Raw genomic sequence first — 22,748 nt, forward strand, 5'->3', positions numbered from 1 at the left:
TTAAGAGGAGGGAATTTTGTATATCTTCAGGTATACAGGACGGCCTCAGTCCTGTATACCTGAAGGAGCGTCTCCACCCCCATCGTTCAGCCCGGACACTGAGATCCAGCGCTGAGGGCCTTTTGGCAGTTCCCTCATTGCGAGAAGTGAGGTTACAGGGAACCAGACAGAGGGCCTTCTCGGTAGTGGCACCTGCACTGTGGAACGCCCTCCCTTCAGATGTGAAGGAAATAAGTAGCTATCCTATCTTTAAAAGACATCTGAAGGCAGCCCTGTGCGGGGAAGTTTTTAACATTTAACGCTGTATTGTTTTTAATACTTGATTGGGAGCCGCCCAGAGTGGCTGGGGAAACTCAGCCAGATGGGCGGGGTATAAATAATAAATTATTTTATTATTATTATTATTATTATTATTATTATTATTATTATTATTAATATTATTATTATTTTCGCATGGGGGTAGCAGCAGGAAGCCGGAGAGGGAAAGGCGTTGCCTTCTATTCGGTGCTGTGTTCCCCATTGCAAGGCGGCTTGGCAGCGGCGGAGACAGAAGAACGAGACATGCTGGCCGCCTCCACGATCTCTATGTCGCGGCAGGTCAGGCAGGCAACCAGCTTCTCCCGCGAAGCATTGTTGGCAAAGAAGAATTCGTAGGAGACGCCGGCAAGGACTGCGCCGAGGATGGGGCCGAGCCAGTACACCTGGAAGGAGGGGAGAGCAAAAGAGGCAACCTGTGAAGCACCCGTCTCATCCTTGAGGATAGAGAAATAGGCCCGAAAGCAACCAGGATGCAACCAGGATAAGCAGCCTTCACAGGAGCCAACTCCTAGGGGCTTGAGGTACTTTCAGACCCTCCAATAAAATATTTGAGGGGGCCTCCCCCCAAGTTCATGTGCATTGCCATTCAAATGGAGTATGTGCGTCGTATCATGTGATCGATTATGCGGGTCAGGGCTTACCTGCCCCCACCAATATTTTATTCAAGTTGACACCCCAGGCAGTTTTAATGATGATGATGATGATGATAATAATAATAATAATAATAATAATAATAACAACAACAACAACAACAACAACAACAACAACAACAACAACAACAATAATAACCAAGAGCACTGAGGGCCAACTAAAATACATTAACTACAATTGTTAACTACAAAGCAATTTCTCCCTTTTTTTTGTAAGGCACACAATGTGTTTTTTGTTGTTTTTCTGTTTTGTTTTCTACATGGGTACTATTTCTTGTTTCTTCTTTTTGTGTGTGTGTGTGTCTTATCTTACTCGGCGCACTTGTAATTCTGTATATTTTTATTTTTCAATAAAGAATATTTTAAAAATGAAAAATAATTACACTAAGCCAGAAAAGCTTGAAGGGGAAAAACTGGAGCACTGAGGGCCAGCTGAAATACATGAAATCAAAAAAAGGGGGAGGACAAAGAACCACTCGTCTCTCAAAAAGGTCTCCTCCATCCACTTACCCAGTGATGTTCCCAGATTCCTGTCACGACAGCTGGTCCCAGGGACCGAGCTGGGTTCATGCTGCCTCCGGAGAACGTGCCCTGCAGAGATATCATAATGGCATAGTCAGTGGTGGTACATCTCCCTCCTTTGGGCTGATTGTTCTGTGCGTTAGTTTGTTGTCATTATCTCAAAAACAACCAAGAGTGTGTCTTGCTGAACATCATCTATTGTTCATAAATGACTTAATATGTGCTAGGTGCTACATAGATATATAAAAAGTAAGTCCCCCTGCCCATAGGGTCGCAAAATCTGTTCCCAACCATTGGTATTAAATTTGCTTCACTCCCGAATTACAGTACTAGTACTAGTAAAGTACTAGTAAAGGTTTCTGCAAACCACAAACACAAAGAAAAAAACTGATTCTTCAGCCAGAACCCCCACATTCTGTGATCTGAATCCATTGTGCAAATATGCATGTATTTCCTTACAAACTTTTTCTGTGTGTGCCAGTTGGTTTTAGTATACTTTCTGATTTGTCAGCCCTCCTTTGTGCAGCAGTACAGAATGCAGTGCTGTGTGTGCAGCTGTTAAAATCAATTCCCTGCTTCAGGCCTGAGCTTACTCTTTCTTTATCCAGCCAAGATTGCATGATTCCTTCAATCTCCTGTTTTCAGTCACAATCACTTGGCTGACACGGAAGCGTGTAGCCAGCCATAGAAAGAATATAAGATTGTACTTTGGGGGGGGTACAGCAATTACAAAGCCAACGTGGCAAAAGCTTTGCATACAGAGCATCTTTTAAATTACAGTAGAACCTCTACTTACAACCGCCTCTACTTGGGCACGATCCAAGTCGCGACCACGTCAAACCCAGAAGTAAATACCAGGTTTGCCGTGATTCGTGCACGCGCAGAAGCTGCTGCCGCCATCTGCACATGCGCACAACGGCGCTTCTACCAGCGACCCATTTCGCCTAAAGGACGGACTGCTGGAACGGATTATGGTGTATAGATATTGTTTTCTGAAGTCATGAGGACTAGGATATTGCTCCCTTTAAGTACAGTGGTATCTTGGTTGTCGAATGGCTTGGCTCCCAAACAAATCAGCTCCCGAACGCCGCAAACCCGGAAGCGAGTGTTCCAGTTTGCGAACGTTTTTTGGAAGCCAAACTTCCAACGCGGCTTCTGTGGCTTCCGATGGAGTGCAGGAAGCTTGATATACGATATACGATATCTTTATTGTCATTGTCCCATGCAGAACAATGAAAATGAAAAACTACATAAAAACTACATAAAACTACATAAAAACTACATAAAACATTCAAAAACCCCTAAAAACTCTGAAACCCCATTTTAAAATACACTATACTATAGAGACCCCCTTATGCTGCGTTTAGAACCAGAATTGCATTGGCTCCTGCAGCCAATCGGAAGCTGTGCCTTGGTTTTTGAATGGTTCCAAATGGACTCCCGGAACGGATTAAGTTTGATAACCAAGGTGCCACTGTAATGCAACCTGACATTCCATGCGTCTTATGAAGCGCTAGGAGGGATGCTATCATCTGACACACCGGGCGAAGCGGGGGAATGATGTTAAAAATCAGCCTTCAGTCATGGGCAACTTGAGGTGCTGGGCCCAGGTTTCGAGCCACAAAACCTTCAATCAATCTGGACTTTATAAACCACAAGCAAAGGCTCTTACCGCGGCTAGTGCTCCTGCGATTACAGAGAAGCCAACGGCCAAGATTCCAGGCTCGCCCAACTCACGCCTCCGATGGTCTTCTACAGCAAAGATGGTGAGGGCTAGCTGGAAAGTGGAAAAAGCTTCCATTCCCAAGGCCTGTCCAGCGTTCCCTTCACTGCTGACCTGAAATATTGCAATTCGAACAGTTTTTATGTTGAAAGTGTTAGTACGCTGCATAATGTCTTCAACCAGCCGATCTTCCTGCTGCACTCAGCATGTAAGTGGACTTGATGGACTCTGAGGAAACCCCTCCCCCCCCCAATTCTATGACTCCATTTAAAACCAATTCTATATGCGCCGCTGTTCGACCCCAGCATGTTCATGGCAGCTGGGTAATCTTTGCATGTGTTTAAAACCCTTCAATGGTCAGAATACTTTTTGCATTCACGATGCAGAGTCCAAATAACAACATAAAGAAACACAAAGCAAACAGCTTGCATTTCTTTCAAAACTGTTACAAATGGAAGGTAATATTATAAGTCACGTTACCAATATGGTAACTTCTGTTATCTTAGTCCTGCATCTGAGACAACTTCGAGATGGCTACTATTTACCTACAGGACCGCCTCTCCCGGTATGCCCCGCGGAGAGCCTCAAGGTCCATAAATAGCAACACCCTAGTGGTCCCGGGCCCTAAGGAAATTAGATTAGCCTCAACCAGAGCCAGGGCCTTTTCAACACTGGCCCCGGCCTGATGGAACACTCTGCCTCAGGAGACCAGGTCCCTGCAGGATCTGATTTCTTTCCGCAGGGCCTGCAGGACAGAGTTGTTCCGCCTGGCCTTTGGCTTGGGGTCAATTTGATTCCCTCCCCCCTTTTTTCCTTTCTCCTCCTGTGATGAGGCTGCATTTTAATGTTTTGATGTTGTATTTTAATCTTGTTTTTAAGTTGTATTCATTCAACTTGTTTTTATTATTGCTTGTTAGCCGGCCTGAGCCCGGCCTTGGCTGGGGAGGGCGGGGTATAAATTATTACTATTATTATTATTATTATTATTATTATTATTATTATTATTTATCGCCACGTAACTATTTACTTGGGCATTGTCTCCTTCACAGCTATACATAAGGCAAGAGAAAATAAATTTTTAAATATATATATATATATGTGGATTTAATGTCTGTAATGGTGTGAAACAAAGTGGCTTTTGACGTTGGTTGGTTGGTTGGTGGGAAGAAAATCCAAAAGGACCTGTTGTTTCAAGAGATAGTTTGAGTCAAGAACTGGGCAGTTGGCAGAAAAAGGGGTCACTTGCAGCCTATGGGAAGTGGGGGCATAAGAGGGCAGTGGGCTGCTGGGATGTGGTCAGCAAGTCAACAACTGAAGGCAGGGAGTGGCAAAGTTGGAGCATGAGGAAAGCAATGGTCCCATGCAGCCAGCAAGGCTTCCTATTTGCTCAGAACACACATCAGCGCTTCCTTGGAAGCTCTTCTAGAATCATCTACCTGTTGGTACCAGGTAATTCCTCGGCTGCAGTTCCCTTCATTGCCCAGGGAGGGATGATGGCACTCAGCTGGACTCCCTATGTAACATTTCTAAGGTCACCCATTTAAATTCAAGACCCGCCACAGGCCCAGACTGTCAAGAGTCCAGGTTCTCAGCTTGATAACACAGTAAGCGTAGGTAATTAAAAAGGAGGATTTTTTGCAAAAACAAACAGATGGCTCCGGACGACTCTAACAAAGCCTCTGGCATCATTACTCAAGGTGACCCTTCTGAAAACTCCTTCTGGCGGTGACAGAAGATATTGAACTTACGACCCTTACGTCTCTTGTATTGCTTCCTCTCTAGCAGCCCTCCCATTCACTGACTCTTTGGACTTAGTGGATCAGCTCCAACCTCTTCCTTTTCTGAGAGGCTGTCTCTATTCGTGCCTTTTTGTACTTCTTGCAAGCTTTGACTGTGTTCTAACCTATTCTCGGCTACTGCCTTATCAGCCAGACTGTCAAGGTCAGGGAGAGCCGAAATCTGCAGCTGCCGGCTCTTCCCTGCCTAACATCTAAGCTTCTCTGTTCCTGGCTGCTTTCAGCAGTTGGCTGCAAACCTTTGCTTGGAGCTGGCTCATTCCTGACACAGACCCTCCAAGTGTCCCTATTTTCTAAGGACAGTCCCAGATTTACAGAAGTCGTCCCGGTTTCTTATTTGATCCTGGAATGTCCTGCTTTTGCTTAGGATGTCCCTTTTTTCCCCTTGGGTAAATCTTATTTATTGATTTTTTCACAGAAAAACAACTGTAAATTACTTTATCCATTGCGTCCTCATTTTTTGCTCTTCAAAATATGGCTACTCTATTTTATTCCTATTCCTGGCTAAAGTGGGTAGAGTTAAAGTTGAAAGGAGGATGCCTCATGGGGAGGGAGTCCTAAAGAAGGAGGGAGAAAGGCTTACTCACCTTGGTGACCAATTGCCCCACGGCTGAGGTGGGCAACACAAGGTAGAAGACGCCTGAAGCTAAGATGGCGCCCAAGCACTGAGCCAGGATATAGCTTGCTGCATGCAGAGCGTCCAGTTTGCGGGTGCAGAGGAAGGCCACCGTGAGCGCCGGGTTGACTTGGGCACCGCTGATGTCGCCAAAGCAGTGAGCCAAGCTGACAGCTACCAGCCCTGCAGCAAGGGCTGGCTGAAGCGGGGAAGGAAGCACCTCTTTGGGGCTCACAGGGGACGAGGCGCCCAGCACCACCCAAACGAAGATGAGGGTGCCTCCTGCCTCTGCCAGCAGGCGGCACCAGAACTGACGGCTCTGCAGTTCCTGGAGTTGAGGGAAGAAGGAAGAGTCAAGGGACGTTATCACCTGCAGATGGACACAGAAGACTCTGCTTGTTCCGGGAATGGGCCACTACAACCATCTGACCTCCTAACGCAAGCCATTCTCTACATGCTCTCCACCGTGGGAGCAGGGCCGGGGTGGGAGAGTGCTAGAGTTCTGTCTAGTCCTGTTACATGGGATCAATTCCAATCCGTTACCTCTGAGGATGTGGACAGGCTGCTTGGACGATTGAAACCAACCACCTGTCTCCTTGATCCTTGCCCATCCTGTCTTATAAAAGCTAGCCAGGAAGGGCTGGGCGATGGGCTTTGCGGGGTGGAGAATGCTTCTCTCTGTGAGGAAGCCTTCCCAGACCTGCTGAAAGAGGCGGTTATCAAACCGCTTCTTAAAAAACCATCTGTAGATGCTGCCAATATGGCCAACTATCGCCCAGTCTCAAATCTTCCATTCTTGGGCAAGGTGATTAAGAGAGTGGTTGCTGAACAACTCCAGGCACGTCTGGAAGAAGCGGACCATTTGGATCCCTTCCAGTCGGGATTCAGGCCTCATCATGGGACTGAAACTGCCTTGGTCTCACTGGTCGATGATCTCTGGCGGGCTAGGGACAAAGGTGAGAGCTTCTTTCCTAGTTCTGCTGGATCTCTCAGCGGCTTTTGACACCATCGACCATAACATCCTTCTGGACCTTACTCTAAAACCCCCAACTGGCAGAGGATTGATCCTGGGGAGTAAATATGCAGACTCAGCCCCATATCTACTGAACCACCAGAATAAATATGGTAAGAGAAATCAAGCACTAAGATCACGGAGGCCAGCATGGTGTTGTGGTCAGTGTCAAATGGAACCAGGCAGACCTTGGGTTTAACTCCTGACATGGCCATGAAGTTCACTGAGTGGTCCTTGGGTCAGTAACTCTCTCTCTCAGCCTGACTAACCTACCTCAAGGGTTACTGTGAAGATGAACTTGATGGTACAAGAGGGAGGGGACACTCTAAGCTCCTTGTGTTGCTGGCAGCATAGAAATATCAACAACAAATCCGTTTATTGTGAGGACCATGCCTGTACACAAACATCAACACAACAATAGTAAAAAATATTAAAATTCATTAGATACTATGCCAACAAAACCTTCATCCCACAGAATAGAAAAAGAGGGAAAACAAGCAACGAGTTAAACAGACGATGAAGGGGTCTTTACATTGTCATCCATAAATCTTTCTCTGGCTTTCATGGCCTTCATCACAAAAACCGCTACCACATGGGTAATACGTGGGTTTGCATCAACTAACAAGAATTTTACTCTATCTTCAGGATTGGTTATAGAGTTGGGTATAATTTGCAGCAATGCGTCTCTAAAGCCCGAGTAGATGGGGCAATAGAGGAGGTAATGTGTAAGATCCTCTTTAGTTTTCATAAGGCAAGGACATAAACGATGTTCTACTGGGGTTTTTGTGAATCTACCGGTCAGATATGCAGTTGGCAATGTTTGAAAATATAATGAAATGGCATCTCAGTGAGCGATCCATTGATCTCATGCACTGCGGAAACATAGTATGTGCAAATATAACCTAAGAATCACAGCTTAGTGAGAACAAGGGACCTTTCAGGAGTCCCACCAGCGGCCAAACGGATACCAAAGGGTGTTCACAAAAGAACGCTTGTTGGTGGCATAGCCATCCCATAGTTGTCTCCAGCATCTGGTAGTCAAAGGTATACTGACTTTGAAAACACAACCTGTGCTCTATTGGCCAACAGGAATAGGAATCTCCCCCTCCAACCCCTTGTACACATCATGGTGTTTGTTCTACGAATGCCTGATTATCGTCTTCCAAAGCAACTACTTTACTCCGAACTTAAAAATGGAAAGTGTAATGCTGGTGGTCAACATAAGAGGTTCAAAGACTCTCTCAAGGCAAATCTTTAAAAATGTAGTATAAACACCAACAACTGGGAAACATTGGCCTGCGAGTGCGCCAGTTGGAGAACAGCCTTTACCAAAGGTGTCATGGGTTTTGAAGATGCTTGAACTCAGGATGAAAGGGAGAAATGTGCTAAGAGGAAGGCATGCTTGGCAAACCCTCACCATGATCAACTCCCACCCGGAAACCTATGTCCCCACTGTGAAAGGACGTGTGGATCCAGAATTGGCCTCCACAGTCACTTACGGACTCACTTTTTAAACCGTGTTTATGGAAGACAATCTTACTCGGCCACGAGTGATCGCCAAAGAAGAAGGATGCATGTAGCCTTTTGTGTGTTAAGCAAGAAAACAACAATGAAAGAATTGGCATCACAAACTGGAATGACACACAAGGTTTTCAATCAATTTAAGTCCCAATAACAGGGTATCAAATCCATCTAGCTATCCCATTGGTCTTCAACTGGTGACTCGGGGCTTGATTTAAGGGACACCAGTATGGGGCCCCTGATTTTTAAAAACATCCCTTGACAAAAATGATTCTGTACCTTCCGTCGGGTACAGTATCTGCTAGCTACTTAAAACATTTCTTTTCCGATTCTGAACTTATACTGGCCCTGAGGAAAATATGCTGTCTGCATTGTTAAGTCTACTGTTTGTTAGCGGCCATGGTCTCCGTTTTGGATTTGGTGAACGTTTTCACAGTAGCCAGATAAACTGAAGCAAAATGTGTTGAGGGATCAGAAAAGATGAAAAGGACAGAACCTACTGACAGAAATGACTGATCAAGTGTATAGATGGACACATAGATGGATTGTTACAGGGGAAAACAGGTGGACGTCAACTACACGATAGGAAGGGAGTTGTGAGTGAACACTATCAAACTACATCCAGTTTGGCTGCCTCCTATATTCACAGAAGGATGTTCTTACCTCCCTGATGCCCATGGTGTCTGGCTGCAAATTCTGATCTGAGTGAGAGAAGGTGCTTTGTTGTTTTCATCTAGTGGTCCACCTTTCTCCCACATCCTCCTTCCCTCCCTCCCTTCACCCTCCCCTGTTAGCATCCTATTAAGGGTGAAGCAGAAACAATCCAGAGGAAGATGAAGGGAGGATATCAAGGAACAGCCAAATGATCAGAAGTAGAATTTGGTGCTGGAGTTCATGAGATGTTCCATGAGGTCTCTAAAGCCCATTATTCATAGTAAGTGTCCTCAACTCATGATACTTCGTCATAACACAGTTTCTTACAATGCCCTGCCTGGTTTGGTCAACTAACATCCTACTATCAACATTGTCCTTCCCCGTCCAGGGTCCGAGGGGAAGGGGGTGAAGGGGGAAATCTTTAGGGAGGGAAAACACAAAATATGTGGGGGTTTTTTAATGCTTGTGTGTGTGTGTGTGCGTGTGCGTGTGTGTGTGTGCGCATGTTGGGAATCTCTGGGTTGACACTGAAGATGTCAAGGCAACAGGTTCCTTTGAAGCTCATCTGAAGAGGGTTGTCACAGTTACCATTGCCCCAGGTTGGAACTCATTTCTGTATGATCAAAGATGGATAGCACACATTTCAATGAATTTAAATATGAAACAGGCAATAGATTCCCCCCCCCCTCCCCCAAAGAGAGATCACGCAGTTAAATGTGCTGTATACTTTTCCATTGCTGAGAATGAGCACAAGAGTGGTAGCTGAATATGCACAGAAATAAGTTCAAATTTGCATCCTAGTGGGCGTGAATCTGTAGGTAATGTTTTGCAGGACCAAGTCAGGCACATGATTGGGCCCAGTCTGGATTGATCCCCAGTTCCTTTGCAATATGAGAGAGGAGGAAGGAAGAGATTATGAAGCCAATGCAGAAAACTCAGTTTGCATGCCTGGAACAGCAATATTTTGTGTCATTCTTGTTCTGTCTGGGACAGTTCCTCTTGCATCTTCTTCCAAGAATGCAGCAATGGTGTGTGCCCTACAAATGTTGTTGTTGTTGTTGTTGTTGTTCATAACTCATTTTCTTTACCCAAGACAAACCCAAAGTGACAACCAAAAACAGCAAGGCACAATAAAGGCAACATGAAGGACAACATGCAACACCATCACCAAGGAAACAGCTACCCACCTTTATAGCAAGGAACAAAAGGCATAATAACCAGTAGCAAAAGCCATGCCAGTGACAAAGCCAGCTAAGCAAAGAATTTTGGGAAAAGCCTGGTTACGAATTCTGAATTGGTAGAATGGACTGCATCACTTCTGAGTGAGTATGTTTTAGTGGAAACACATGCATTGCAAACAGAAGACCAGCACAGCACAGATATGGCATTGAACAGTAGGTTTTCCTTGCTTATTCCCGCCCACCCTCTCAGCTTGTAGAGCTATAGTAGGAAACTGATTTGGATGTGTTGGAATGGATGACATCAGACAAAGTTGCCCTTGGAAAAAAGAGTGATAGGACACAATAATCATTCTCGAGTTCTTTTGAGGTTTCTCTGTCTTTGCTTTTATATTGCTTGAGGGCTACAGGATAAGGTAATATTCTTGTAAGCTTTCCATTTGTGCCTGGTCACAATTAAATGAATTAACTTTATTTATTTATTTATTTATACATACATACATACATACATACATACATACATAACCTGCCCATCTAGCTGGGTTTCTCCAGCCACTCTGGGCAGCTCCCAGCAGAATATTATTATTAATAATATTAAATTGATAAAACATCAAACATTAAAAACTTCCCTAAACAGGGCTGCCTTCAGATGTCTTCTAAAAGTCAGATAGTTGTTTATTTCCTTGACATCACTACCGAGAAAGCTCACTTGCAGTGAGGGAACTGCCGTAAGGCCCTCGGAGCTGGACCTCCATGTCCGGGCTGAACAATGGGGGTGGAGACGCTCCTTCAGGTATACTGGGCCGAGGCCGTTTAGGGCTTGAAAGGTCAGTACCAACACTTTGACTTGTGCTTGGAAACGTACTGGAAGACAATGTAGGTCTTTCAGGACCGGTGTTATATAGTCTCAGTGGCCACTCCCAGTCACCAGTCTAGCTGCCGCATTCTGGATTAGTTGTAGTTTCCGGGTCACCTTCAAAGGTAGCCGCACATAGAGCGCACTGCAGTAGTCTGAGCAGGAGATAACCAGAGCATGCACCACTCTGGTGAGACCGTGTGTGGGCAGATAGTCTCAGCCTGCATACCAGATGGAGCTGGTACACAGCTGCCCTGGACACAGAATTGACTTGCGCCTCCATGGACAGCTGTGAGACCAAAATGACTCCCAGGCTGCGCACCTGGTCCTTCAGGGGCACAGTTACCCCATTCAGGACCATGTATGCCTGCCCATTAATGTCACACCAAGTAATCGATGGCCCTGGTGAATGGGCTGCTGGCATGCTCACAGTACTGTACACAAATCCATGCCTTACATTGAAAGCGCTCTTGGGAACTGTGTTAAGGGTGCTGGAATGTTTAACTCAATTACACTTCCCAAGATTCCTTGGGGAGCCATGGCTGTTAAAGTGGTGCAAAGGTGCTTTAAATGTTCAGATGTGATGCTTAGCACATGTAGGAAGGATGTTTAAACTTCATAAAGTGTCCCAAAGAAAGTTCCAAATGCCACCCCTACCCCCCCCAGCTGTTTTTCTTTCAACTGGATTTACTTCTGGTTTGGGGTCTTGGCTGGAGAAACTGAAAAAAGGGAAAATAAATTTTTTCCCCTTCCAGTAGCACCTTAAAGACCAACTAAGTTAGTTCTTGGTATGAGCTTTCGTGTGCATGCACACTTCTTCAGATACACACAAAAGCTCATACCAAGAACTAACTTAGTTGGTCTTTAAGGTGCTACTGGAAGGAAAAAATTTTTTATTTTGACTATGGCAGACCAACACGGCTACCTATCTGTAACTGAAAAAAGGGAGATTGTGGAGAATAATTGGCAGTTAATGGGAAGTTTAAGTCTTCTCCACTGCAAATGTGGCTCCAGAGAGGGGCCAACTTAAAAACGGGCACCTCTTCAAGATCTGAAAACAGAATGCAAGATTCCAGACTTGATCCCAAAAGTTCTCAGGTGGTGTGATGGGACACAATAACGCTTTGTGAGAACTTACATGCCATAAGAAACGATTTAAGTAAGGTAAAGGCTTCTGTTAACCCTGCATATGCACAGAAACGACACACTGTGACTTCTTCTGATGCTCCACCCACAAAGCATAAGTCCTTCTGCTGTTTCTGGTGATTGGAACATTTTTATCACTCCTGATGCAGAGAGCAGAAACACCTTTGCTCACCGGAGACTCGCCTGTTGTGTCTCTGCAAGAGTCACTGCTCTGGATATGCCTCGTTCCAATGACATGCAGGAACAAGAGAGGATCAGCTGCTTTGAGGGTGGATAAACGCTAACTCTTGACATGCTCTAAAACACAACCTTTTCAGATGTAAAGAGTGAAGCGCACCTCCGATTTTAATTTAGCAGAAAACCCATCTCAGCTTTCAGAAGTCACTACTCGGCTTCCTCTGATCCTAACACCAGAATGTGCGCTTTAGTACTGAAGAGAGACCATAGTGAGGCTTTGGAAGTATTCTGGCTGGTTACTTCAAATCTACTGCGTGCCATGTGTTGACAACTCAGTAGAGTCCCTCTCCTGGTTTCTGTAAAGTCAGCGCCTGGCTCAGCAAAAGCAAGGCCTTCTGTTGACCTCTCACTGGCATATGCTTTCTCTCTCTCTCTATTCATCTCTCTTTTCTTTGGCCACCGCTTGCTGACTTGCTGCAAAGAGCCAGAACAATCCTGTCAATGAAAAAGTGGGAACAAAGGCCACCTCCCTATAGCCCGCAGCGTTTGTATGTCCCTGTCACATTTAATTAGCATCCTGCAGAGTCTTTGGGGTCGAAAGATTGGAAACATAACAATATGGCAGCCATTTCAAAGCAGGCATTGGAGAGCAGGAACAGATCCCCGACTTCTGCCCAAAACTGGAAGGCCTGAATAATCAGCTTCAACTTGAAATCTACAGGGGGATCTTTTAAAACTAGGGCACTAAACACCAATGGGGGCGTACGGTGTGCAAAATGTTTCTGATAATTGGTGTACAAATATTCAAACTTTAAGAGTTTCTCAAATCTTAGTTCCCTCTGATCTCTTGACCCAAGTCTCCTGCTTCAATCTCTTTTTTGTTAATGGGATGGTTTTATTGTATATTTTAATTATAGATGTTTATCTTTTAAAATTTTTGTTGACTGGTTTTTATATTTTGTAAACTGCTTAGAAGCCTATTTTGACATTAAGCGGTATATAAATACCAATAGGTTCTTGGAGCAGTGGCATCACCACCATCCATATCTCACATACCTGTTTTTCAAGATGGTGACGCTTATGTTTTCAAAAAGGCCTCAGGTTGTACAGCGAAGGAGACACATCTGTAAATGACCACTGAGACAACCACTATATATAAAGCAACATACAAATCTGATGTCCAGCATGACTGACTTCCTGGACAAATTATAATTACTGTAGTGCAATGCATCCCACAATCCTTTGCAACGACACAGAGGATTCTAGGCGGCAATAACAACAAAACACCATCCCTTGAGCCATCCTTGCTTTGGGGATAAGAAATACACTAGGCAAATTGGGACTGGAAAGGCTGTAGAAGGGATTTGAAATCAGAACCCGCTGACTTGGGCTTAATTGTTCTTAAACATGCAATAAATGATTTGATGTTAAACTAGCTCAGGGAGCTGACATGTGCCCAAACTCAACAAATTTTAATGGAGATACACAATTTTAATGGAAGTTGATGCAACAGAAAACTATGTGCAATTCCATATCCCCTTGCCCAGAATAATGATGTATGGACCACACTGCAATTGTAAAGGATTTTCTACTCAAACTATTTCTCCCCATGATAGCAGGACTAAATTGTTCTCCATTCCTGCTCTATGCACTTCATTTTCCCATGCAACCCAGGGAAACGACAATAAACTGCTGCATCTTTTAGCAGTACGGTAACTTAATACCAATGGTGAACTACTCACTGCTAGAACAACCATCATAAGCCCATCAAAAACTCTCAGTGCTATTGTACATTTGTCACTGAAATCCAAGGAGGAAGAAAAAAAACCCTGTTTGTGTTGTTTTTTATTGTATCATTTTATTATGTCCTATATGGCTGAATTTCCACCGGTGCCAAAAAACCAACTATCTTAATTCACCTGCAAACATAGTGATTCTGTCAGGTTAAACATAAGCAGTTTGCAAAAGTGACATGGAATTTGGAGCGTGTTTTTTCAAACCTTTTTAAACATTTGCAGTTAACTGTGCCAACCTACGTAGACATATGCCAATGTTTTTATTTTTACATAAAAGCAGCCACAGGGATAAGCATAAATTGGATTGAAGCACCACTTCTATGTGCTTGTTTAAACTTTTCCTCTGACACCAACCCCCACCATTTCCCCAATATAAATGCCTCTCAGCTCCAACTGCCCCTGCATTTAGGGCAGGGTGAGGAGATGCAAAGATTTGTGGCAGTTGTTTCCCACTTGCAGGCCAATAGCAGCAGCAGAAGGGAGCAGGGATTTCTATCAGGAAAACTGCAACTGGATAGAAGGGTTAAATATCTTCCATCACAACTACTGCTCTGATCCTATTCAAGGTTGACACATTTGAAGTCATAATAAAAAAATGTTAGGAATCCTAATCCTTGATCTCTCATATAATAGGTAGCTTGGGGCCTAACACCAACCCAAATCTCCCCAATCTCAGTCCAATTAGTTTTGTTGCTCATGAACTTTTTTACAAAGCTGAAACTGGGTTATTTATTTTTGGCTATCAGTTTGAGTGAATCAAAGTGTGTGTGTGTGTGTGCGCACACACACACTATTAAGTTTATAAAAGGAACACGGGTGGCACTGTGGTCTAAACCACTGAGCCTCCTGGGCTTGCCGATCAGAAGGTTGGCGGTTCGAATCCCCGCAATGGGATGAACTCCCATTGCTCTGTCCCAGCTTCTGCCAACCTAGAAGTTCGAAAGCACACCAGTGCAAGTAGATAAATAGGTACCGCTGCAGTGGGAAGGTAAACGGTGTTTCCATGCGTTCTGACTTCCGTCAGGGTGTCCCGTTGCTCCAGAAGCGGTTTAGCCATGCTAAAGCTCTGGCTCAAAACGTTAAACATAAAGCAAACCAGGCCTGTTTACACAACCACAAGTAGTTTTAATCGGCTCATATTCCTTTTTCGATGTGTTGCCATGTAGGGGAACAGGCCTGAAATAGTCATGCAGAGTTCTCTGCCCAGATTTACAAATAATTTCAGAGGGGCCACCCTATTAGGCTGCAGTAGATTGTAATGGATTGCTTTGGAGTCACTTCAGCACCAGAGAGGATGGGAATCGTATTTTGCCAGAACATAGGCTGCAACCGTATTCCTATAGCGAAGTTTAAGAGCAGATAGAAATCACAATACGTAAAGTTCTTCCCAGATGCACTTGTTAGCGAAGTAGGTTAACTAGGCTTTCCATACGTCAAGAAAAATCGTGACATGTCCTGGGTTTGGGGTGTAAAAATGGTGTCAGCAGGAAATTTTGCCAAACCGTCAAAATGTCAGGGAAAACCCCGATGTGTGGCAGCAGTAACAGCTCCAAAAGCTTAAAATCTGATGGAATATGTGCAGCTTGCGGACTTAACATATAGAATAAGAGAACAAGAACATATGTTGAGAGAAGACTGGAAAATGTTTATCGAACATATGAGGGGAAATTGTGTACGCTTGAAAACGTTGGCAGCATTAAGATAAATTCAACTGTAAATCTATTTTGATGGATGTAGTAATGGAATACTGAATGCTTTAGTTTATGTAAAATATGCAGGGATTTATGATATGTAAAATGAACCATGGAAAGAGAAGAAGGGAAGTCATGGATATTTTAAGGACGTTTAAAATGAGTATTGATGGATGTAATAATGGAATACTGAATGCTTTAGTTTATGTAAAATATGCTGGAATTTATGATATGTAAAATGAACATGGAAAGAGAACAAGGGAGGTCATGGATATTTTAAGGGCATTTAAAATGAGTATTCTAAATTGTAAAACAGAAAATTTTATAAAATTTATATATACAGTATGTGTGTATCTATTATATATATCTATATATATATATCTATATATAAACAAAAGCTTAAAATCACTATTTTCTGGGGCGGGGGGAGATTTATCCCCCCCCCAAAAAAAAACCCTAAACAATTTGGGTTCGTTCCCAAAAGAATCTCAACAATTTATTTTCTCTAGCCCACAACCACGTACTACCCCTCTAACAGGAACAAAATGACAGCCTCGCCGGCCTTCCCTCCGCTTCAAGATGGCGCCAGCGGCGTCAGAAAGCGCCGCGCCCTATGAGAAGATGGCGACTCTGAAGCTCGGCTCTCCTGGACCAATAGCGACAGCCTGTCTTTAAGATGGCGGGAGAGATCCGCAGGCTGGGGCGGGTGTTGCCCTCCTCCAAGATGGCGGCCGCAGCCGCCTTAAGGAGCAATCGCGCAGGCGCCGTCCACGCGCGGTTGAGCAGTGCCCTTTCCAAAATGGCGGCGCCCATGCTGAGGGCTGTGAAGCAGCGAGGCTGGAGCCTGTGTGTCGCGGGGCGCCGTTTAGGGGGAGAAGCGCCCCGGAGAGGTACTTGCGGTTATACCCAATGGCGGCTCTGCGCTGCTTACGAATGTTTCTTTCCTCGGGCACCATGACATCCTTCCCTTGGGCTATGAAGTCGAAATTCAGCAGGCAGAGGGCTCCGCACCGTCACATCGAGCAAACCTGCACCTGTTGAACTTCTGCCTGCTAGGATGCTCTTAAACGCGCAGGACCTCTGCCGAGTCGACTCTTTTGCACTTTTGCCAATTAAGGGTCCTTGAGTCGCTCGCGTTAAGTAGCTAATAATAATAATAATAATAATAATAATAATAATAATAATAATAAATTAATTAATAATAAAGCAGTACCATTGTTTGCTAATGAGTAGCAAAGCCCTTCATAAAGAGGCGGGATACTCCGAGGGCCTCAGAACATCTGGTTTTTGGCCAGCAAAATGAGTTTAACATGGTGTGTGTGTGTTGTTGCAACTTTTATAGAATATTGTATGTAACCTGCTTAGAATTTATTATTATTATTTGGTGTACAAGTGCTATAAATAAATCAGCTTAGCCCAGACACGAAGCTGAATATAATATGTATTGTATATGTATTGTAGCAGTCATGGAGGTGCAGGGGGCAGCTGTCCCCCTAAATCAAGTAAATAAATAAAAATACTTTGTCATTTTCAGTTATATACATTTCAGTAGTTCTACAGTCATTTAAACATTTCAAGACTCAACTTCCTCCTCTTTCTGCGGTTCCTTAATTTTTTTTATCTTTTCTTGCATATTCTAAATTAAGTTATTCTTTTATTCATCTACTTTAATTATATACTCTTATAAAACTGCCAGTTATTACAATAATCCTGCCAATGTCCTTATCTATTTACAATTTATAATAATAATATAATAATTTATTATTTACACCCCGCCCATCTGGCTGGGTTTCCCCAGCCGCTCTGGGTGGCTTCCAACAAAGTATTAAAATACAGTAGTCGGTTAAACATTAAAAGCTTCCCTAAAGAGGGCTGCCTTCAGATGTCTTCTAAAAGTCTGGTAGTTATTTGCAAATATTCAATAAACCATTTCCATTCTTTTGTAAAAAGTTAGTTATCTTGATTTCATATTCCCCACCCCCACCCCCTGGTACATTTTGCCATTTCTGTATAGTCCATAAGTTTTTGTGTCCATTCTTCTTTCGTCAGATCGTCTTCTTTCCATTTTTGGGCAAATTACATTCTTGCTGCTGTAGTTGCATACATGAATAAATTTCTATACTGTTTAGGTACTTCTACCCCTATAACTCCCAGAAGGAAATACTTAAAATACTTAACTAACTGACCCATCGCATCACAGATAGGTTGGTTCTGCCCCCATCCCCATAAATCCTGGCTAAGCCCATGGCTGCCATTTATAATGCTTAGTGGTTCTCCTGCAAGACTGTTTGCCAATACAGTGATACCTCTGGTTACGTACTTCATTCGTTCCGGAGGTCCGTTCTTAACCTGAAACTGTTCTTAACCTGAAGCACCGCTTTAGCTAATGGGGCCTCCCACTGCTGCCGCGCCACCACCGCACGATTTCTGTTCTCATCCTGAAGCAAAGTTCTTAACCCGAGGTACTATTTCTGGGTTAGCGGAGTCTGTAACCTGAAGCGTATGTAACCTGAAGCGTATGTAACCCGAGGTACCACTGTAGTTTTGCAGTTCTTCATAGTATGATTTAAAGAGAGCTTCTGTAGCTCAGTATTAAAACACAGGCTTTGCAGGCAGGAGATTCCTTATTCGATTCCAGATATCCCTAATGTAAGTCAGTAAGTGTTTGTGTCCGTATGTGTATCTATATCGATCTATCTATCTATCTGATCAACTGTAGCCTATACATTACCACAGAGGCACAGTTATGCTGCTATGAAAACCCTTACAGAGGAAGAGAGTGTGTAGCTGTGTAGCTTCTGGGGTAAGATTGCCTTTTGATTCATAACGCTACATAGATGACTGCTGAATGCTGACTCTTGGCTATAAAGTGGTGGAGTGTTCATCCAGTAAAATATTATTATTTCAGTTGCTGTTGTGGTTTATTAAATCAGTTTGCCACCCTTCCTCCGTAGATCTCAGTGCGGTTTACAACATTAAAATAGAAGATAAAAAACACAAAATACATAATAGAAACAAACCCGTAACCTCCCATCCTGTGTCACAACACATTTAAAAAGGTATTGGATGTTCATCAGCCAGAGGCCTGGTTGAAGAGGAACGTTTGTTCCAGGAGCCTAAAAGTATATAATGAAGGTGCCAGCTGAAATAATGATGATGATGATGATGAAGAAGAAGTTACCAGATGGCACAGTTGGGTACTACCCAGCCTCCTTCTGAATGGTTGTGTTGTTAACCATAGCATTTGTGGCAATTGCATTTTGCAGGGGGGAGAGTGTTGTCATTTGAGTGACCTTGTTCATAATCCACGCTCCCCTCCATATTTATGGCTGGTGGCCCAGTTATGCCCTTAACTGGACAGGGATAGCCTAATTTCTGTTGTCTATGCTTTGATAAAATATAAAAAATATAAAGAGGCGCCTTTCTCATTCTAATCTCAGGAAAATACATGAATCTGAAGAAAAACCATACTTTGTTTTTAGAACATTTTTTTAATTCTTACAGAAACTGATGCAGCTTTTGACTGGAACAACTAAAATGTCCAATTGAATGATAGCCCTATTCCCTTAACCCTTTTCTCCAAGTTGATGTCTTATGCTTTGTCTTATTATTTAGCAAGTACACCCATTTCCCCTATAGTAAATGTGTGTTGTTATTTCTATTAACATCAATCTGTGCAAAAGGAAACATAATAGCTCCCTTAGTTCAACAAATGTAAATGTAAGGCAGGGTCAGGGATTGGGAATTTGTTGTCCTCCAGATGTTTCTGGATTACAACTCTGGTTGAGGATGGTGTGAGTTGGAGTCCAGCAACATCTCTTCGCCTCTTGTAAGGGGGAAATCCTTGGCGATCACAGAGTGAAATGGTTCTGCTAAACTTGCTTCCTTTCTGAGAGAAGCAGCAAAACGTATGGACTCTCATGCAATTTTCTTTTTTACTGCAGAGATCAATTTCAAGCTGGATGAGAGAACGGCCCACAGCAGCTTGGATCTGTTCAAAAAGAACACTGGTGTCATTTACCGTATGGTGGGGATTGATCCCACCAGCGTTCCCCGGAATCCTGAACGCTTCAGAGACTGGGCTGTAGTACTGGGTGACACGGCTGTCTCCAGTGGGCGTCACTACTGGGAAGTGACTGTCAAAGAATCGCAGCAATTCCGCATAGGGGTAGCAGACGTGGACATCTCCCGGGACGGTTGCGTTGGAGTAGATGACCGCTCCTGGGTCTTTTCCTATGCGAACCGGCACTGGAATGCCATGTTCGCTAATGAGACCACTCCAATCAAGAACATCGGCCACCCAGAGAGAGTGGGTCTGTTCTTGGACTACGACAGCACGAAACTCAGCCTGGTGGATGTCAGCAAACATGTGTCCGTCCACAGCATCTTTGCTGAGTTCCAAGGCCCCGTAGTGCCCGCCTTTGCCCTCTGGGATGGTGAACTGATCACGCATTCAGGCCTCAATGTACCTGAAAATCTCGACAGGAACTGAAAACCTCTCCAGCTTAGTGATGTTTGGAGAGATGGGCAAACTGCTTGGAATATGAGGCTTCAGAGTGGTACATAAAAGAAGGAATCCCTCTCCTGCAATACCCTTGTCATAGGAGCCAAAGTTTCATATCTATATGTACCATTCAGCCCGTTGACTGTTTTCTCTTAGGAAAAGATGAGACCTTTGGATTCCATGTTGAAACATCTCATTTGGAATGTAGTAAGATCTTATTCACATATTCTGATTTTCTGTCTCTGCTCCATTGTTCTTGTAAAAGGAGGTTGGTTGGCTGTCTACAAACACGGGATACACTTGGCTTAAATTAGGGTTTGTCCATATGGAAAAATGTATGTGGTTGCTCCACGGTCCCATTTGTTTCTTTGCAGCTATTGTGTGTGATCAGCCACACCTTTTGGTGCTCTTATCCCATGTCCTTAATAATGTATAGAGTCCCCTTGCTCAGCCTAAGTATCTGCCTAGGCTTTCAGATGTCTGGAAGCAGGGAAACTCCACTTGGATCTCTCTGTGTACAATGCATAGCCACCATTGCCCTCTGCTGGGCCAGTGGGAGGACAAACTAAGCCTGAATCTAAGATGCTGACATACCCACTGGAGCTCTAATTCTCCTGTACTGATAAACTTTGTTGCACATAATCAGTTATACAGGAATTACTTTCTTTTAATACACAGCCCAATAATCCCACATCATTCCATTATACCCTGGCTTAGCAGGAGTTTCCTTGTACAGAGTTTTGTCTGTGTTTAATGGAGCAGCAATATATGGGTGACAAATCAAGCCAGAAATGTTCTGAAAACAGCTGAAAACTCTTTTCACAGTACTCTCAGATCTAGCACACTGACACGTTCTCCAGAGGTATGCTTTATTTTATAGAACACAACTTGAAGGCAACAAGGAGCTATTTTTTTGAATCAAGGAAGAGCAGCATTCTGTTAACTGTATGTGTGTTGGCAGTTGTGTAGTTATCACAATCAATAAAAATAAATTTATCTGAAACACTGTATTTTCTGTTGGTGCTCTCCTAAGCTGCTTTGGACTGACCAGTGCTTTTTCCTGAAAATATCCCATGGTTTAAGAAAAGCTTTAAAACAAACAAACAAAACACCCTTCAGTCTAGAATTGCTGCTGAAAGGAGATAGGCTCTGTGAAGAAAACACTACCATTTGCTCTGAACTTCTCTCTTTATTCCAGAGTGCAATTCTGAATGCACTCGTTCGACTCATGCAAATTCAGTTGGGACTTAACACTTAAATATTGAACAAATATGCTTAGGGTTGTAACTCTGTCTACCCGTATTACCACATCACTCCGCACCTCTTGATCTTACCACTTTTTTCCTGGGACTTGTCTAGAAAGTTAGGGCAATATTTAGTTTGTCTAGAAAACTAAGGCCCAGAGAGATTGTCTTATCTCCAGCATTGCAGGCACGGCTTGAGGTGGGTGTACACTTTGCCCCTTTCTGGTCTTCAAAGCTGGTGTTTTAAAGTATTTTTGTTTTGCAAACCACCCTAACAAATTGTATATCAAATGGCAATGTTAAAAAAGATAAAACTCTGCAGTCATAGCCTGAAAGCTTCCCCCAACCCAATTACACAAATACTAGGACTGCATGCTGAGGTTCACAATTATTTGAAAGAAGGGAGCAACAGAAAGTCATAGTACTTAGTGGGATAACAGTGTAGGGCAACGGGGCAGGCCTACTTTGGGCCTTAAATGCCTTTTGCCTATGTAAGCAGTGTCTGCTTTGATCTACAGGCAGCGTGAAGTGTTAGCGCTTAAGAGACAAGGTCCCACTTTGGTCTCTCTCCCCAATAGCTGCTAGCTCAGTTTCTGTGGACTCTTATCAAGTCTACTGCTGTGTCACCAAGTATCGAGCTTGTGCATGGAACTAACTGGTGTAGGTGTTTCCTATAGCCCAAGAATTGGGAGACCCACATCTCAGCTCAAATCCTAAGCAGAAGTACATCCGCTGGTGTGTCTGCCTCCTTTCAGAAATGAGAGCAAGTGACCTAGTTAAATTTGTGTTGAAATGCAGCTAACAGAATAGTTCACAATTTTCACACCATGCTTTCTAAGTTCTCCTTGGAAAGGTCCTCAGCTGCTTCCCGGGCCTGGCTGGCTCCCAATACGTAAGTGTCTTGGTAATCTTTGAGTAGCTTCACCACTTCCAAGTGATTAAACTGCGTAGCATCGTCCAAGGCAATGTTCCCCCACCTGCAGAGAAGGAAAGAGATGAAGGCATGTGCAGCTACCTTCATCTATTTAGAAACTGGATCCAATCAGTAGGCCAGATCTAGAACTCAACACAGACCACTTTGATGGGTGGCTGGGACTGCCTGTCTGTCAGTCACCAGAAGAGGTATGATGTTAGGTGATTCAAGTTCAAAGGAAGAAGGAGGAGTGAATCTTTGTTGGTGCAGTTTGAATTCAAGTCATGGTTCCAGCTGCAAAGGATGAATTGGGAGCATACATGGGAAGTACGGTGTTGATTCTTCATATCAAGCTAGAATTTGGTGCTTAAAAAATAAAAATGGGTGCCTTTCTCAGCCACCATAGATGGGTACCTCATTCAAAAAGTGCC

General features: G+C 43.7%; 3 protein-coding genes across 12 annotated transcripts in view; 1 reads left to right on the top strand and 2 right to left on the bottom strand.

Annotated features, from left to right (window-relative positions):
* Window positions 1-452: 452 nt before the first annotated feature.
* Window positions 453-8,836, bottom strand: LOC310700896 (aquaporin AQPAe.a-like; the record flags this gene model as incomplete). The annotated part of the gene is made up of 5 exons (XM_083490851.1): window positions 453-701; window positions 1,479-1,559; window positions 3,163-3,327; window positions 5,597-6,040; window positions 8,822-8,836. 5 exons carry the CDS (start codon window positions 8,834-8,836, stop codon window positions 498-500), a joined length of 909 nt encoding a protein of 302 aa, XP_083346977.1. The 3' UTR covers window positions 453-497.
* A 7,481-nt stretch (window positions 8,837-16,317) lies between these two features.
* SPRYD4 (SPRY domain containing 4) lies at window positions 16,318-21,163 on the top strand. Its single transcript, XM_083490520.1, has 2 exons — window positions 16,318-16,546; window positions 19,601-21,163. The coding sequence occupies exons 1-2, from the start codon at window positions 16,333-16,335 to the stop codon at window positions 20,146-20,148; spliced, it is 762 nt and encodes a 253-aa protein (XP_083346646.1). The 5' UTR covers window positions 16,318-16,332; the 3' UTR covers window positions 20,149-21,163.
* Window positions 21,164-21,329: 166 nt separating this feature from the next.
* The window catches only part of GLS2 (glutaminase 2), a 32,129-nt gene continuing 30,710 nt past the window's right edge, over window positions 21,330-22,748 (bottom strand). For all 10 annotated transcript variants that reach the window (XM_083490088.1, XM_083490091.1, XM_083490087.1 and 7 more), the window contains one exon: window positions 21,330-22,381. In XM_083490088.1, coding sequence (XP_083346214.1) covers window positions 22,225-22,381 — 157 coding nt within the window. In that variant the 3' untranslated portion in view covers window positions 21,330-22,224. The remainder of the gene's footprint in view (window positions 22,382-22,748) is intronic.

This window comes from Podarcis liolepis (assembly GCF_965112155.1).
Source record: "Podarcis liolepis genome assembly, chromosome: 2".
In the NCBI taxonomy this organism is placed as follows: domain Eukaryota; kingdom Metazoa; phylum Chordata; class Lepidosauria; order Squamata; family Lacertidae; genus Podarcis; species Podarcis liolepis.

Coding starts and splice junctions, on each gene's coding strand:
- SPRYD4 (XM_083490520.1), top strand. CDS start 16,333: ATGGCGGGAGAGATCCGCAGGCTGGGGCGGGTGTTGCCCTCCTCCAAG. Junction 16,547..19,600: donor GGGAGAAGCGCCCCGGAGAG/GTACTTGCGGTT, acceptor TTTTTACTGCAG/AGATCAATTTCAAGCTGGAT.